This window comes from Delphinapterus leucas, chromosome 19 (assembly GCF_059928025.1).
Source record: "Delphinapterus leucas isolate spDelLeu-1000000601 "Yukka" chromosome 19, BTC_Dleu_Yukka2, whole genome shotgun sequence".
Classification (NCBI taxonomy): Eukaryota; Metazoa; Chordata; class Mammalia; order Artiodactyla; family Monodontidae; genus Delphinapterus; species Delphinapterus leucas.
The window spans coordinates 67,519,367-67,537,678 of record NC_143147.1 but is presented as its reverse complement, the minus strand read 5'-3'; the positions used below and the strand labels follow the sequence as shown (position 1 = coordinate 67,537,678).

Here is an 18,312-nt window from a genome sequence, read left to right as displayed (position 1 = left end):
TATCTCTCTAGCTGCTGGGGATACAGTGGTAAATAGGACGAGGAGAGCTTTTCTCAAGGAATTTACAACCTATTCCGTGGGGCAGCCCAGCCAACAAACAAACAAATCCATCAGTTAGAGGTAAGCATTTTGAAATAAATAAATCACGTTAACGAGACAGAAAATAACAGTATGGGGGCGAGTTTTAGTTTATATCCTCATCAGACAATGCCTCCCTGGAAAGGTGGCCTCACGGATGAGACGTCAGTGATGATAAGAAGCCACACAGGCAGAAAAGGAAGTGCAAAGGCCCTGGGGCAGGAACACCCTTACTTGTTAGAGTAGAGCTTAGCAAACTTTTTCTGTAGAACGCCAGGTAGTAAATATTGTCCGCTTTGTGGAGCACATGGTCTCTGTTGCAACTACCCGGGTCTACAGGGGTAACGTGACAGTAAGTAGCCATAGACCATGAATAAACAATGGTCTGAATGTGTTTCAGTAAAAGTTTATTTACAAAACAACCAAAGAGCTGGACGTGCCTCATGGACTGTAGTTTTCTGTCCCCTGCGTTAGTGAAAAAGGGGGATTTGATAAGGAGAGAGAGTGAATGGTGAGAAGACTGGGAGATAATTTTCAGAGATGGGCAGAGGTCAGATATATACAATCTGTATACAACACTGATTATGCAAATTGCTCTAATTGCAATGGGAAGACACTGGATGGTTTTAAGTAGAGGAGTGACATGTTTTGATTTTATTTTTAAAAAGAGTAGATCCAAGTACAGTAAGGGCAGAAAGAGGAGATCTCTTAGGAAGCTGTTGCTGTGGGTCCATTGAAGACCCGGTCCATTGAAGACCTGGTCCATTGAAGACATGGTCCATTGAAGACCTGGTCCATTGAAGACATGGTCCATTGAAGACATGGTGGTTTTGACAATGATGAGAAGTGAGTAGTTTTAAGATCTGCTCTGAAGGTGAGCCCACAGGACTTGCTGCTCATGTCCATAATGGGAGTAAAGGAGAGTGAGAGACCAGCACTCTTGCATACAGGAGATACTTTCAAAATGTAAATTAAACTGAATTGTAACTGAGTGCGTTCTGTTTCAAGAAACAAAAACGATCCCTTGTTAATACAAGCAGAAGAAAATATTATTGAAAAGATATCAGGTAGCTTACAGCATCAAGGGAAGTATGAAGAGAAAGACCCTGATCTGAGCAAAATCAAGAGGCCAAATGAAGATCTAACCTCAGGAACTGACTCCCTGGAAGCCACGGCTTGTGTCTTTCTCTGGGTGACTGAGATGTGCACCATCACACCACTGGCCTCTTGACTCTTGGTAGTTGCCTGGAATCATAGGATTCAGCATGCTTCTGTCACGTCCTCAGGAATCAGAGTCTTGTTTGTGAAGTTCTGATTGGTCGGTCCAAGTTCCCGTGACCCTCGTCCAGGTGTGGGGTGGGGAAAGGCTGTAGTGAGAAGTGGCTTCTGCCTTACCTTCCCATGTTTGCTTTGAAATTTCTCCAACAATTTTCCATGGCACAGCCAGAGTGATCTTTTAAAAATGCAAGCCTTATCGTGCTGTGCCCTTGGTTAGGACACTTCAATCGCTTCCACTGCTCTTGCGAGAAAGACCCAAATCTTTAATTCTACCTAGTAGGTCATTTATGCTCTGTCTCTATCTCTCTCTCCAGCTTCAAATCCCCGACCCTACCACCACTCCACCCCCTGCCTCGTATTGAGTTCTTTGGAAAGCACGCCCTATGCAACTCTGAGTCACGGAGCCTCTGCAAATGCTGTTCTTCTGCCTGGGAACCTCGTTTTCCCTTTCCTCTTAGACTTGTCTTCATTGTTCAGATTGTAATCCAGACATCCATCTCTCCCAGACTCCATAAGGACCCAGGATTATAAGCTATTGCGAGAAACAGAGGAGAAATGTTCGTTCAAGTTAAGGGTTAAAGGAAGATTATAAGGACAGCTTCCAAGGTGCTAGCCATTGTAGCCTTTTATATTATGCCATTCATTCCTTACAAAAACATTTTGAAATAAGTCAGCTATTGTCCTTATGTTTTAAATAAACACAATGCAGCTTAAAGATATTTGTTAAGATGCAGATATCATACAACTAAGATGTGGTAGAACCCTAACTAGAATCCAAATCTTTGATCTCCATTTTCCTGCCTTTTAACTGCGCTACTGGAGGACCATGTTGTGTAACTTGGACTGTGCCCCGTGGTAACAGGAGAAGGATATTTACATTTCAGAAATATCACGCGGGATGAAAGTGGCAAGAGATGGGTTAGCAGGCTGTTAGGTAAACCAGGTAAAACCAGGTTCTTAACTGATCAGGAAAGCTTGAATTCAGTGATAAAATGCAGATGAGTTCCTGTAATGATAGGTTCTTGTGAGAACCAGGCCTTAAGATTAGCTGAGCACAAAGGATGCAGCAGCCACACGGCCCCTATCAATAGTGAGAGCCTTGACAACGAGAGCGCCGCAAACAAACGAAAATAGGGCAACAAGGCGTGAGCTGAGAGCATTTTTGCCCACAGCGAGAGCCAGGAGAATTGAAGAGCATCTCTCAGCTCCAATGTCGGGTCCCAGACCCAGCTTTCTCCCATCGCCCTCGTGAAATGGCACCATCGCCTCTGGTTCCAGACACTCTCTGACTTCGTACTTCATTTTGCTTTCCTCCTTGGTGTTTATGCCACGGTCTGGGTGATCATCTCCTTTTATTTATTGATGCCCAACTCTCAAATGCCAATCCCACAAGGGTGGGACTCTTCATTAATTCCTGAAGGTGGGTAGCTCTTCAATTTTTTAAAAATGAAAAAGAAGAAGAAGAATGAAGACAGTCACTAATTCTCCACTGGAGGGTTTTAGAGACCACTGGGGAAGTGCTGTCCTTACACAACCAGGGGAAATTGAACTGTGGTCTCTTAGAGAGATGTTAAGATCTCATGATATCCAGCCTCTGCATGAAGCCGGGTCCCACTCAAGGTAAACTCTGAGCGACGGGGGCTGACGTCCAACCAAGACAGGGACGGGCAGGCTGATTTGCAAGATAAGAACAAGAGAAACCTTAAGAGCTGTCTCAGTAAAGCAGGTACATACCATTTAAGACAGAGAATGAGTATGATAAGCGCCTTGTGAATTTCTTTAACCTGTTAACTTTGCCGAGCTTGCCACTCTTGTTTCCTTTAGGTTGGTTCCTCAGATTAAATAGCAAAAAAAATTCTTAACGTGAGCTGGAAGTGTATGTATCGTGCACCTAAGAGTGTCTGTGTGTGTTGAGAACAAGGACTAGGGGATTTTCCATTTGGTAACAGTTGTGAAAGAGAAAAGAAAATGACCCGGCCCCTGGGGTTTGGAGGAAGTGGTGAAAGGACAGAGAAGTGGCCCAGGTGGCTTAATGGTAGGAAATAGTGGCGACATCCATATTTATTGGGAACCACGTGTTGTCTGCCCTGCTGTTATGCAACTGGGAAGCTCTCTGAGAAAGTTAAAGCATGTGCTCTGGTATTTTACAGAAGGGGCAACAGTGCTCATGCGATCCAGATTCAGGAGGTAATTACTGAATAACTGCTGTGAGTCCAGCACGGTGCAAGACGGCTGCCCATCCCTATCTCGTTCAAACCTCGCGATAACTCAGTAGCCTCGGTAACCCCAGGTCACCCTTAAAGACACTGAGGTTCAGAGAAATGTTACGCACATCAGCCACTCGCGATGAAGAGGACAGATCTGGACCTGGAGTCTACCTCCCATGCATGATTTCTCTACAATACCAAAAACACATTTTATTTCAGGCTATTTCTTAATAATGAGGTTATTCTCTTTCTAAACCAGAACAACCGGCTATTACAACTCATATTATTTTGCTACTGCCCTGACATCCAGAAAATGGAGAAACAGAATCCCAGACTTCAAATTTCTTTTACTTCTTTATAAAACACGGCATCCTCTGGGGTGAGGCGGAATTTACATAGGTGATACGTATTAGCGGAAAACGGGGCTGCATCAAGGATCTCCAGATAAAGTTACGAGTAATATTGTCAGGCTGGATTTCTGCTTCTTCCCAGCATCTACTTCAGTTGGTTGATAATATAAGTCCCTTTCCTATGATGAAACCCCTCTATTCCATAAACTAGCACAAATCTTTCTAAATTGATTCAGAAGGAGAAACTGCAAGGTTATGTCAGGGAAGAGGTAAAATCCATGGTCACTGAGAAGGTGGACCAGGGATGGAGGGTGGGGCTGGGAGGGAGGAAACAGAGAGGGAACAAAAGCTATAGGTGAAGCCACAGCCTGCTTGGGGGGTGACAGCAGCTGAGAAGGAAACATGAGATACCATGGATCTGTCAACAAAGGAGAGACTGTTTGAAATCAGGGAGTGTGTGGAAAAGGACAGGCAGTGTCCAGCAGGGACTGGTGAAGCAGGTGTTCAGTGGCTGAATGTCGAGGTCCACCTAAGAGCGTCTGAATGTCTTATGAGGATTCCAGGCAAGATAAGGTTCAGGCTCAATTCTAAGGCAAGAAGCTGTGGGACAGGTTTTGAGCAAAATAACTTGTTTGGGTTCTCCCCTAACTCGTCAAACTCCTCTTTCTTTCCTCCTCACCGACCAGAGCCCACCCCAAGTGTCATCTGAGCACACCTCCCTGGACCTCCCTGTGGCCCCCTTCCCCCTTCCGTTACCACAGACTCTACCAAAAGGGTCTTCAGAGACAATTACCCGCATGCAGAATTCAGGCCACGCTTTCTACTCTCTACCCCGTCAACTCTCACGTTTCCACCAAAATTTATCTCATCTAACAGTTTTGCCAGGAAAGTAACTTGATTACTGATGACTTCATGAAACTCATTTACATGCTGAAGAAAGTCCTTGTTCACCTCAAAGGCCATGGGCATGAAAAAGTGAATTTTACCAAAGATATCTTAGACCTTTATTTGTGGAGCATCTCAGATTATACAGAGATGATAACTATTGCTGTTCATGTGTTTATATTAAGTAGATGCTAGGGACAGGTTCACATTTTATTATCAGAGTGACACACAAGTGTAAAGTCTTAGCCACTGTGTTATACCTCAACATGCTAATGGAGAGCTTAGGTTTGAAGAACTACCTGCAGAGTGGCCTGCTTGGTAAATGGCGGAATTTGAGAGGACGTGGCAAAACAGCAGAGGAATTGCTTCCAAATTGTTGAGTCTGACTGAGGCCCTTTTGTGCACTGAGCAAAGGGGACAGGTACACAGGCTGCCCCTTTGTTTTGTTGAAAGTATTCCCTGTCGTTTCTATAGCCCGTTTGAAATGTGCTCTATTCATAAAGGTTTCTCCTTGAATTCATACAAAGATCTAAAAACCTGGGGACTAAAAGCAGATCTCACCAGCCAAAGTAGATTAAGGAACATTTTTTAATGTCCTGACTTAGTACCATGAGCAAAGTTCTGAGAAAAGTCATTGTCAGGATTGGGTGTGCTCACCCCTCTGACTTTCTTTCTCACACGTGTCTGCAGTGCTTTCCTGAGAATCTTTGCAAATTGTAATGGACTCGGATGGCGTTCTCAGGAAGATCCACCATCCTCACTGTGCATTGCCTCTTAATCTAAGCCACATTTGTAAAAGGACCCCATGTCACGACAAAGAAATTGCATGTAATGACAAAGGTCCTTTCTTACCTCTGTCATTAATCGCCGGGCAAAATAGTGTAGTGGTGTAGAAGAGGGACCTTAGATTTAGCATTTACTTTTGAGTTTTATATCCCATGATTTTGTAATTGCAGTGATCATATTTCCATTTTTATTTTTAAAGAAAGGAATTTTGCAATCAATGAAATAGCCACCATCAGTTTCAGGAGAGCAGGGAACACAGCATGTGAAAAGAAATACAGAAGTAGGAACACTGAAAATACTTTTTCATCATGGAATCGATGGGGACAAGATGATTATGAAAGCATTAAGGCAATTTTAAAGCCCAGCCTCAATTCTGAGAAAAACAGATGTTAAATATAGAATGTCCAGTCAATCAGTAAGCCTTATCCTCTGTTACTTAATGGCAAACAATTGAAAAAGTGCTCAAGTTAACACAGCATATGAAAGAAGAGATTAATAAATAAACATCTATGTTGTCTAGCCATTTTGACAAAAGGGCCGCTGTAAACTCCTTAGCTCATGGTGTAGGCTGAGAAATGGTTAATATTAAATAAGATTAGTTTGGTTATGATCTATCATTTAGCTTGAAAACAATTGTCTTTTTGGAAATGCATCATTTACGTGGTGGGAGAATCAAAGGATAGATGAATAAAATTATGCATTTAAACAGAATCTGAAAGCTTTTCTCTGGATAAGTTGAAATGAATGATCGTGATAATAACCCACCGCAGAGGATGTGATGGGTTGGGGGTAGAATTCTCACAGCTGTTAACTTGGATCCCTGAAATTGTTACATTATTCAGAAATAATTTTTCTACATACTCACATTGGCTCACTTGTAGCTTGCATTAAGTGAAATTTCATTCACCAATTAGCATACTGTTGAAGGTATATTAAAAATGGCTTGTTTATAACAGCTGTTGGCACTACCGGAATTCACAGGGATGCCGACCAAACGCCACTGCAAATAAAAACCTTTCTTTGTTCTTTTGGTAGCAGGAAAGAGCAGAGTCACACAGTAGCTCTTGATTTACGAATGGTGCTTTCTCATTCTCAGACTCCCACCGTGCGTACAGTTCCCTTTAAGGAACTGGGTTAGAAGGAAGCCTTCACCAAGAAAATAACCCTACCTCCAGATCTCCTTCTTAATTTGCAATCATGTGGGCCTTTGATTATAACTGTCCCGTTCTCATGCCTTGAATGATCATGTGAGAGGGAGTGGAAACTGACGACCTTGAATAGCTTCTTGTTTGTAAAGTGTCCTTCAATGGCAAATCAGACAGGAACCTACAACGAATCACATATATTCTGGGCAAAATTTGTGGGAGTGTTTTATCTTCAACATTCCAATAAGCATCTTGTCAGCCTTGGGTCCCATCCTGAAAGTATACAATTGTCTCCCGGAAACACGGCTGAAGTGTTGACCGAAGAGAGGCTGTAACTCTTCAAAGCAGATCTGGGGGACGGCTGGGTGAAGTGGCCAGGGCTGGCGGACAGACAGGGAGAAACGCGGACACGCCTTACGGGACATTTTGGCTGTAACCAGTGTCCATCCTCACTGTGGTCCACCAAGCAAGTGTTTAGTGTAAAGAGGGCCCGATCCCTGGAGAAGCAGAAAAATGATTCCTGTTGACTAGAGGGAAATTAACTCATTCCTCCCTTTTCCTAGCAGAGAAGGCGCTGGATAAGTACTTGGTGATTAATTGCCTTGGTTGGTTTCAAGGGGTGTCTCCATGTCCGGAACAGCATTTACGCCCACGGAATGTTCTGTGTTGCCGAGTGGCAGGATCCTCTGATCCAGAGCCTCCCCTCCCCCTTCCACGCCCCTCCCGCACCTGGCACAGGTAGACGATGTGGAAAACGTATTCTAGTAATTACTGAACTGTTAACATTGGGCCCCAGTGACTCCTTTTTTGGCTAAAAGTAACTAAGGACCATTTAATATTGAATGTTTAAAACTTACTTTGAGATTTGAGCTGGAAAACTATTGGCCTATATCAAGGATGCTAAAAGCAATAATAACAGTATGTATCAATATAAGTTGATCTTTTAAAGACTGAATGGATTTGGAGGGAGGAAAATGATTTTGCCCAGTCATAGCTGTGAAACCGTCAGCAATACAGTGAAGAGCCGGTGAAAAGAGTCCAATCGCAGCATTCTCCCTTTAAGAGGGAAGCAAGATTAGCAGCAACCTTGGCAAATTTTCGGCTTCTTTTCAGAGGGAAAGAGAAAAGCTTCCAGTGTCCAAAAAAAAAAAGAAAAAGAAAAGGAAAAGAAAGAAAGAAAAAAGGATGGATGTTTTGAAACAAAGGCAGAAGCAATCTTATACTTTATTGAAAGCTTACCTGGGAGTGGTTTTAACTCCTCTGGGGTTAAGAAAGATTTTTTTCCTCTCAAGACCGAAGGTGGAGCTAGGGTAAAGGAATTGAATCTGAAATAGCATCCCTGTCAGTCCTGTTCTGAAAAGTACACAGGGAAGAAAAATCTCCGTGGAAGAGAGAGGAGGCCACAGGTGCAGAAGGCGAGGGACCGTCTATGATACAACCTGTATGTAAGTTACATTGTAACAGGAATGTAGAAACCCTTAACTGCCTCCTTTTTCTAAGGAAAACCATCTGACTTAGGCAGAAAGCCTCTAAGACGGCTAGACAAATACCTGAGTTCTATTTTGCCTTTTTATGTTACAGATTATTTTGTTTTCTAAATGCCCTCAGGCCAGAAGAGTCTACAAAATGAAGACAAATTTTTTTTTTTTTTTTTTTGATGTCGGGTCAGAAGAGGTAGTGAGGACTCATTTGGGATAATCATAGTGTTTACTGAAGCCTTATGCATGTATAAAAATGTTATTTTCTCTAATCGCATATTTTGTTCCTGTAATGACTGAGTTGAATTCTAAACTGAACTGAGTAATCAATACTTAATGCCTCTGTCGCGCAAATCAAGTCTTAGCTGTTTCAGATGGCATCAAATTGCTTCCAGTGGGGCACGTTGCTCTAGAGATGGAAATTAAAAGCAAGTGTGTCGAATTTTCTGTTTTTCAGGTTTGAAGTGAAAACTCACAAATAGCAGTACCCCTAGAACAGTCGCCGCCCCAGGAGTCACCTGGATGCCCAAAGGGCATTAGAAAGCATGAGCTATTACGGCAGCAGCTACCCGATCGTGAACGTGGACCCCAAATACCCAGGCTACCCCCAGGAGCATGTTCTAGCCGAGAAGCGAAGAGCAAGGAGGCGTCTCCTCCATAAAGACGGCAGCTGTAACGTGTACTTCAAGCACATTTTTGGGGAATGGGGCAGCTACGTGGTGGACATCTTCACCACCCTCGTGGACACCAAGTGGCGCCATATGTTTGTGATATTCTCGTTATCTTACATTCTCTCCTGGTTGATATTTGGCTCTATCTTTTGGCTGATAGCCTTTCATCACGGAGACCTGTTGAACGATCCCGACATCACGCCTTGTGTGGACAACGTCCATTCCTTCACGGGGGCGTTTTTATTCTCCCTGGAGACCCAGACCACCATCGGGTACGGCTCTCGCTGTGTCACCGAGGAATGTTCTGCGGCCGTGCTCATGGTGATCCTTCAGTCCATCTTAAGCAGCATTATAAACACCTTCATCATTGGGGCTGCCTTGGCCAAAATGGCAACCGCCAGGAAGAGAGCCCAGACCATTCGGTTCAGCTACTTCGCCCTCATCGGCATGAGAGATGGGAAACTTTGCCTCATGTGGCGCATCGGTGAATTCCGCCCCAACCACGTGGTAGAAGGCACGGTCAGGGCCCAGCTTCTCCGCTACACAGAAGACAGCGACGGGCGGATGACGATGGCATTTAAGGACCTAAAGTTAGTCAATGACCAGATCATCCTTGTCACACCAGTAACGATCGTTCATGAAATCGACCATGAGAGCCCTCTGTATGCCCTTGACCGAAAAGCCGTGGCCAAAGATAACTTCGAGATTTTGGTGACATTTATCTATACTGGCGACTCTACCGGGACTTCTCACCAATCCAGGAGTTCCTACGTTCCCCGAGAAATTCTCTGGGGCCATAGGTTTAATGATGTCTTGGAAGTGAAGAGAAAGTATTACAAAGTGAACTGCTTGCAGTTCGAGGGCAGCGTGGAAGTCTATGCTCCCTTTTGCAGCGCCAAGCAACTGGACTGGAAGGACCAGCAGATCCACAACATGGGAAAAGGCCCGCCGGCCCAAGGACCCGGCACATCAGACACCAATGTCAGAAGAAGGTCATTTAGCGCCGTTGCCATCGTCAGCAGCTGTGAAAACCCAGAGGAAACCACCACCTCTGCCACGGATCAGTGTAAGGAAGCACCTTATCAGAAAGCTCTCCTGACTTTGAATAGGATCTCTGTAGAATCCCAAATGTAGTCCTGAGTTGTAAGTACGAGGGCTCCCAGTCAATGTTTTTACCCCCTAGCCAATTGCCTTAAGGCAAGTAGTTATCAACAGAGCTTTTAAAGAAGGTGATAGCTGTCTTTGATGGGGAAGGAAGATAAATAGAACAGGTTAAACTTGATAAAAGATATCTAAGCATTACATCATATCCAACTGTTTAACTTTTTTTTTTTTGGCTAGCAAATTTTGTGTTAGGGGTGCTATTAAGAGGCCTAATTGATTAATTTAAATTTCATCTCCTTTTGTTATTCCGTATACTTGTATTGTCAGTTGGAGGTATAATATTCAATAATGGGGAACAAAGGTAGGACACTGCGATAATAGAAAGTAGAAAGGAGAATAGCATGAATAATAAAAATTTTAAATGGATCCAAATCGGTAGTATGAGTTACCTATAAAGACATTATATCATATAATCAAGATGTGCAAGGGATGCGTTCGGTAGATTGTAATGTTGAGCTGTTTAACTGTGAAATCAGTCCCTGTGTTTGCCCCGCAGAGTGTCTCGGTATCAGCTGGCAGAGGCAGTGGCCGTAGGAAGTAACAGTGCCACCGGTTCTGACGGTGAATCCCCTGCCACTTGCCAGGTAATGATCAAGCAGTGCTAGAAGCTACTTTTTCTCTCATCCGTGAGGCAGAAGAAAAGTTGGCGTTATTACTCAGAGAGGTATTTCTCTCTTAAATGCTCTGTTTGACTCCAACAAATGGCTCGGGGTGGGGGGGGGTGGGCAGAAATAAGGCAAACAGGAGCTTTGTAAAGTGTGTGACAAGGGGACTGCTTATGTCCACCTCCCCACACCTTCTTTGAGGAAGGACAAGAAGAAGGATCAGGACCCTAGAGATGGGGTGAGGGAATGGAGAGCCATAAACATCCTCAGACTCTTTGAGAGAAAACGTGTTCCTGGGTCCTGGAAGACTGGAGCTCTGGCTACACAAGGGATGGAACCCTGTTTTTTTGTTTTTTTTTTTTAGCAGTTGCGGTGGGGTTAGGAGGTGGGGAGGCTGTGAGGGGTAAAGTATTTATTTGTGCCTAGAAGCAATTATGTATGTTTCCCGTATGGGTCACTTTAGAAAACACAAATAACTTGAATTGTGAATTTTAAGAAACGCTTCCATTGAACTTGGAACAATCATTTAAATGCAGGATTTTGTGAATATAATGAAGGTGATTTTAATGCACATTATGAAGTGGGTCAGCTAAGTGCTTTAGAATTGCTTAAATTGTAGGACAGGAGATAGATGTGTATACTCTATTTCCACCTTAGAAGATGTTAATCGTGATTACTTTACACACAAATCCAATCGCCTGCAAGTGAAGAGGCACTCTAAGCTTTATCAGTTGAGGACTTACGAGCTGTATTCCGAATTATCTGTGTTATTTTTTACATTCTTGCTGAGCTGGTAATAAGTATATGCCACAGGTTTTCACATGTTTATTTTATTTAAATATATATACACACACACATAGTTTTTGCTTTTTTCTGGAAAATCTCTCTCTCTCTCTCCCCATTTAAATTAAAGCACACAAGTAAATTTTACTGAATCGCAGAGTCCAAGATTACCAATAGAAGTAAAATGTATAGGTATATAAAGTTTTTTTTTTGTTTTCCTTCTTTTTTCTCCTTTTTCCTTCTTCCCTCCCTGCTTTCCTTCTTTCCTTTTCCTCCTCCTTTCTTTTGCCTGTGAGCAATAAAGTTATTTTATGATGCACGAGTGCAAAGCTTGTACTCCTGTTGTTGTATGGATAAGAGATCTGTTCAGGTCACAGGTTGCAAAATCGTCCTGAAACTTAACATCTGAGTGCTAAATAATGCATTTCTTTTTTCCAGTCTTGTTCCAGGAATGCAAAACCCATGTTTTTAAAATTGCACATGCCCTGTAGATTTGGATTTTGGAGCAGCAATTACTCAGCTAAATTAGAATATTACAATCTACCAAGTAGAAAACAGCCAACACTACGACAAACAAACTTGCCCCCTTTTTTGGCATGTTTCACGCCCATCTAGTTTCATTCACTTTCCTTCCTGGACTCGGCTTGTTCACGATCTTGCTTTGTTAGTATCAGGATAGAGGTGTCAGCGTCCAGTAAATACACTCTGTTGGGCTTCGTGCCTCTTCCATCAAATTCTCTTACCCAGAATAGAATGTACAACCCCATGTAATATTTATCTCCCATTTTCTGTTTAGATTGATAACACACTTTGACACCCCAGTGAGTTACATAATAATAAAATTGTGCAAAAAGTGTGTGCCTACGCTAGTGGAAATTCTGCGGCTGTGGTCAGCAGGGGGGACAGGGCACCCAAACTGAGATTGCTGTTTCATAGAGCTAGGATGTGGGCAGAATTAGAAACCATTTTTTATTCGTTTCTAACAGTTTGCAGAACAGCTCTATTCAAATGAACAATTAAGTGCTCCTGTAAGCATTGCTAGAAACCTCCCTGCAAAATAGCATTTCTAGTTGGAAGTGCTCTGTCAATGATGAGAATATTTTTTCTTCTGGCATTCGTCTCCCCCTAAAAAAGACATTACTCAGTAGACCCAATTAGAAAAGAAATCGTGGCATCAAGGCACTGCTCCACTGTGTTTTATAGCCTGGGAGGAGGGAACACAGGAAGAGAGAAGGAAACGCTGTTTCCATGGACCACCAGCTCATCAAGTACCCTTAGGTGCTTTGCACAGATACACTTAATCCCCACACAGAAGACAAAGGGGTGGATATTTTTAATTTCCACGTCATCAAATATCTCATTCTTAACTTTATCCTGACTTGACACATTCCCAACTGGGATAATAAAGTGCCCAGGTTAAAAAAAAAAATTCCAACTGTGTTTCCCAGTCTCTCTTGCAGCCGAGGGTGGAGTGGAGGGTATGCTTCTGTGACATAGTTCTGACCCACAAGATGCCAGCAGAACTCTCTGGATGTGACTTCTAAGAAGGCTCTTTGGCTGGGGCTGACTTAGCAATCAAAGGCCCTCTTACCTTCATGCATTCATCCTCTTCCTCACCTGGGCCTCAGACTTGGTGGCTGACGCTCCTGAAGCCCTTCTCTTAAGAGTGAGAATCAGGGATGCTCCTGACAAGGGAAATTGGACAAGTAAGAAAGAGCGCAGGGCTTCCCTGGTGGCGCTGTGGTTGAGAGTCTGCCTGCCGATGCAGGGGTTCGAGCCCCGGTCCGGGAGGATCCCACATGCCGCGGAGCGGCTGGGCCCGTGAACCATGGCCACTGAGCCTGCGCGTCCGGAGCCTGTGCTCCGCAACGGGAGAGGACACAACAGTGAGAGGCCCGTGTACCGCAAAAAAAGAAAGAGCGCAAGCCTAGGTTGCACATCTCCAGACTTCTGCAGGGGTGACAATAAATACGATTCCAAACTGATAGAGTGAGCCATAGATCTAGAGGGAATTAACCAGGAAAGAAAGGCTGGGAAGGAAAAAAAGGATGTACCAGTTATGTCCAACCTGAACTTGTAGATGCCATTTCACGGAGCGGGTCTCTGTGGAAACCACATATTTTCTGGGAGAGTTGAGGAAATACCGCTATGATTGTAAAACAAATACAAAAGAATTACTTTAGGCCTGGAAATCCCTCTGAGACAGTGAGGGCCGAGTGACCTTGATAAGATAACGGGCCAGGCCTGCTGTCGGGCTGCCCTTAACCTTCTTCCATCCCTCCTGCAGAATTACATTCTGTGTTTTAATGGGACTTTCACTAGAGCTGGTGACCTGAAATCTCTGCAGACTCAGGCCAGCAAGCACCGTACAGCTTGGGCAGGAAAGCAGAACTCTACCGAGGCTGTGTTTAAGAACCCCCGGCGAGATCAGACTGCATGAATTCATCCACGTGGACTCTGAATATATAATATACCAAGGAACCCAGACCCTGACTTTAAATATTCGTACTTCATTCCGTCTGAGTTGGCCAGGGTACGTGAGGCAGATTCTCTGGACCACTCTCCTTTAAATGATTGGGCGCTCATTCTACTCAGTTTAAAATACTCTATTAGTTCCATCCACTATAAGCATTGATTCTTCCATTCTGAATATGCTGTAAGACACTATAAGCCCCTGGGTTGTTTTGTTTTGGTTTTTTTTTAAGGTAAGCTTTGCCTTCGGACTTCTAGAAACATCCTTTACACCCTTGGCACTCTCTAAATCACAAAGCCCTGCCCCACTTCTAAGTTTGCTGCAGCCAATCTCTCACTCTCTAACTTTCACTTTTAAAAGCACTATGACCCGTGCTCTGGAGAAAAAACCTGTGGCACCACACACAATGCAAGGAGGAATAACACAGACAAAGCAGCAGGGAGGCACTTGGCAAACTCTCTGCAAAGGCTGTCTTGGGTGGGAGGGCTTTAAAAATGAAAGCTAGTAACAGACGCAGTTTGAATCCATCTGTGGGCAGAGAGCAAGCACGGCCTCCTACAGGGACGTTTTCCTGAAGAGGCAAAATCCTACTGTTGCCTGGACACCGCGCGATTCCTCCGCATTGCTTTGGAGCTTTTCTTCAGTAAGAAAAACCTTACGTCCAAGTGAATTCCCAAGTTCCTCTTTCACGGCTCTTAGTTTACTAAAGCAACTTCACACAAGCCTCTGACGACCGTGTGGTTGGGTCATGAGATTTGGCCAGGGGCAGGCAGCCTATTGCTTCATCAGGTCACCCTGTGCTCCTTTCCTCGGGAAATATCCAGGCCTGTGGTTTGGGATCTTTTGTGCAGAGTTTGGAGACTTAGGTCAACGTGGCTGAACGTTTCAAAGTTCAGTAGACTCTGAGCTGCTGAGCACCTAGCAGGAACAATTTAAAATAAACTCTTGCCTTTTGCTGTTTGGTCTCATTGATTTATTCTGTTTTGTAAGTACTACAGAGTAAAAGAATACTGGATCTCGAGTCTGTCTGTCATCCCAAGAAAAAGCTACTGGGCTGAGATGGAGAGTCTTCTAAATAATGAAGGTAACCTGAGCTGGGTCATCACTGATGTCAGGTTCTCCATGAAAACTCTGGAGACTCCACAGGCTGCCGAGAGAGACAGGTTAATCATTTTCAGTTTTCAGCAGGCCCGGTGGATGAAAACCCAAACAGATACTAAGTCTTGCTACATTACATGGCCAAAGAATGCTTTTTCTCTGTTTTGTCATTTACCGCTGGGCTTATAAAACCTTCTTAATCACTATCTAAGTAACGTGAACTTGAGACAGAAAAGCCCCAAGAGGTTTAGACCCTGTGAAAACTTCTTTACAGCAAGTTATCAGAAACCTTCAAATTTCCACATAAAATACTTCTGTCACGTGCGCTGCACACTGCAGTTAAAGGCTCTTTATTTGAATTGGAAGCACATGTTGGAGATCAGTTATTTATCGTGCCTTGTGCTGTTGGTTCTATCTGATAGCAGCTTGCCTGGGGAGGGAGGCTGGCCGCGGGGCCGGTTCAGGCGGAGAGGCAGCGTCTGCCAGCCGCTGACACTTCCAGATGCAAAGATTCTTAAGACGCTGGGGGTCATCGGCGCATCTAGTCCGAATCCACTTTACATAGGAGGAAGAATGATCTGCCCAAAGAGACAAAGCCTCGGAGATGCAGCCGAGGAAGAAATCACTACGACCAATGCCTGGGGCTCTCTGGAATCCCCAGAGGCAATAATTGGTCCTGATGTGCTGCCGGAGATCAGTTTTCTTCTGTAAAATCGTTAAATGGGAAAAGTGACCCCTTGAAGACCCTCTGTTAAATAGAAGCCCGTTACTTTCTAGAAGTGCTTCTGAACAGAACTGTTGGTCGGCCATTGATTTTTTTAGAGAGGCTGGAATGTGGGCAAGGGGAAAAAAAGTGTGGGAAACAGCTGATAAGAGCAACGATGAATGCGGATAATCTCTTCTAGAATGTAAACAAAATGGTTGAATTTTAAAAGTCTCACTCGTTTCCAGGGCAATGATAGTGCACAGCGGGGCACAGCCCCGAGCGTGGACCAGCCACCAAGCCTGTCACCTTGGAAGCAGGAGCACTGAGTCTTCCTGCAGGGCCAGCCTCAGGGGTAAGGACACACGGTGAGCAGTGGGTTTTTTCTTCCAGTGAATGGATGTGCTCCATTTTTTGAGGCAGGCCCTGAAAGGAAAGGAGGCCAACCTGAGACAGACCCAGACACCTGGGCTGACAACGTTTGCGCTTTTTAGTAGTTGCACAACCTGGAGCAGCTTAGCTGGAGTTTCTGATCCCTACTTCCCCTGTCTAGAGCTTTTCTTGCTGATTTAAGCCGAGATTGAGCGCAGGCTGCCTAGGTTTGGATCCTCTGTTTTCTTCCCGCATGACTTTGGGCAATTTTCTTAACTTCTCTGTGCCCCAGTTTTCTCAGCTGTGAGGAGAGGAAACTCATCGTACCCACCTTACAGTTGCTGTAAGGATTAAGCGAGATAATGTTTGTAAAGAGCTTAGAACAGGGCTTCCCTGGTGGCGCAGTGGTTGGGAGTCCACCTGCCGATTCAGAGGATATGGGTTCGTGCCCCGGTCCGGGAAGATCCCACATGCCGCGGAGCGGCTGGGCCCGTGAGCCATGGCCGCTGAGCCTGCGCGTTCGGAGCCTGTGCTCCGCAACGGGAGAGGCCACAGCAGTGAGAGGCCCGCGTACCGCCAAAAAAAAAAAAAGAGCTTAGAACAGTAGCTGTCACAGAACGAATGCTAATAATTGTGAGCTATTATTATTATTGCCAGCAGCAAATTCTTAGGTTCTTTTAGTGTTTTGTCAATTAATATACATTCCTTAACTTTTTTTTTTTTTTTTTTTTTTTTTCGGTACGCGGGCCTCTCACTGTTGTGGCCTCTCCCGTTGCGGAGCACAGGCTCTGGACGCTCAGGCTCAGCGGCCATGGCTCACGGGCCCAGCCGCTCCGCGGCATGTGGGATCTTCCCAGACCGGGGCACGAACCCGCGTCCCCTGCATCGGCAGGCTGACTCTCAACCACTGTGCCACCAGGGAAGCCCTATACATTCCTTAACTTTTAATCTGGACTTACTGCTAAAGGACAAAAAATTAAAAGGAGCAATCATTTGGTAGAAGGAGTATAAATTATTGCCATCCAAATGTAAATGATTTGTATACGATCTTACCCAAACCACTTCGGATGAAGTAAATCAAACTTCTTCTCCATTAAGTGAGGCATCAGGATTTAGTAAAATGGTGCTTTGAGAATAAAAGTACTACTCTACTGAGATACAACGAAGACTTAGTGAATAGTACCAAACCAAGGGGAAACCAGACTGCATATCCTACAGTGTACCCACCCATTCCATGTAAACCACCTGCTGGGTATTAACTTCAAGCTGTTTCAAAAAGTGTTTAACTTTTATGTCACAATACCATACATTATACTCAAACTTCTCAGTGTTTTTCACTAAATTAGAGGGGTCCTGGGAGGAGCAATCTCAGTATCCAAAAACGATCCATTACAACCCAAATAAGCTGCCGCAACTTGAACTTGGGAAAACTTGGTCTGTGATGTGCTGGTGGCCCCAGGAATACGCGAACCACCCAGGAGACTGGCTGCCTCGCTTCAGGTGCCAGACAAGAGGTGTTGAAGTCATTTGGGATGAGGAAGTACAAGTCTTTTTCTCTAATGTGTGACACCCTCTTGTAGGAGGGTCGTGGACTTTCGATCAGATGGAAGTGGGCTCGGATTCCAGATGCGCTCTGTGCCAGCTGTGTGAACTTGGGCAATTTCCCAATTGTCACGGAGCCTCAGTTTCTTCTTGAGTATAAATGGAGATAATAATATACACACGTATCCTGATATACTCTTCACAATCCATATATATGTGTGCACGTGTGTGTGTGTGTGTGTGTGTGTGTGTGTGTGTGTGAAGATATACACATAACTCCCTGGCACTTAGGAGTTGCTCAATCAACTAATATTTCCTGTTTCTCTCTATGTCTATCAGTCCTAGTAGCATGTTTCAAAGGAATTTGAAAGCAAAAAGATTGTTAGCTATAGCATTAGAATGCTTTAGTAATGATCACAAAATTATTTTTTTCTAAATATTCATGCTTTCACTGTGATGTGTAGGTTGATGGCTGAGGTCAACTTTCTAAATGTATTGTCTTCCCACTCCCAAGAGTAATTGATTTTAGTCCCAGCACTGCCACTAACGAGCTGTGGGATTTGGGGAAGTTACTCAACCTCTCTGGTCCACAGTTTCTGAACACTCCTGGTTTCTTTATATTTTCTCGTGATTCTTTGAAGCCACAAAATGTGATGGCTTCCCCCTCACTTTACTTCTACCCATGACTTTTTTT

The 18,312-nt window shown here is 44.2% G+C and overlaps 1 protein-coding gene across 1 annotated transcript in view; it reads left to right on the top strand.

Moving 5' to 3' along the window:
• The window catches only part of KCNJ16 (potassium inwardly rectifying channel subfamily J member 16), a 31,133-nt gene extending 18,847 nt beyond the window's left edge, over positions 1–12,286 (top strand). Inside the window, exon 2 of the mRNA XM_022589769.2 lies at positions 8,665–12,286. Within this exon, the coding sequence (XP_022445477.1) occupies positions 8,753–10,012 (1,260 nt within the window). The 5' untranslated portion in view covers positions 8,665–8,752 and the 3' untranslated portion in view covers positions 10,013–12,286. The remainder of the gene's footprint in view (positions 1–8,664) is intronic.
• The last annotated feature ends 6,026 nt before the right edge of the window (positions 12,287–18,312 follow it).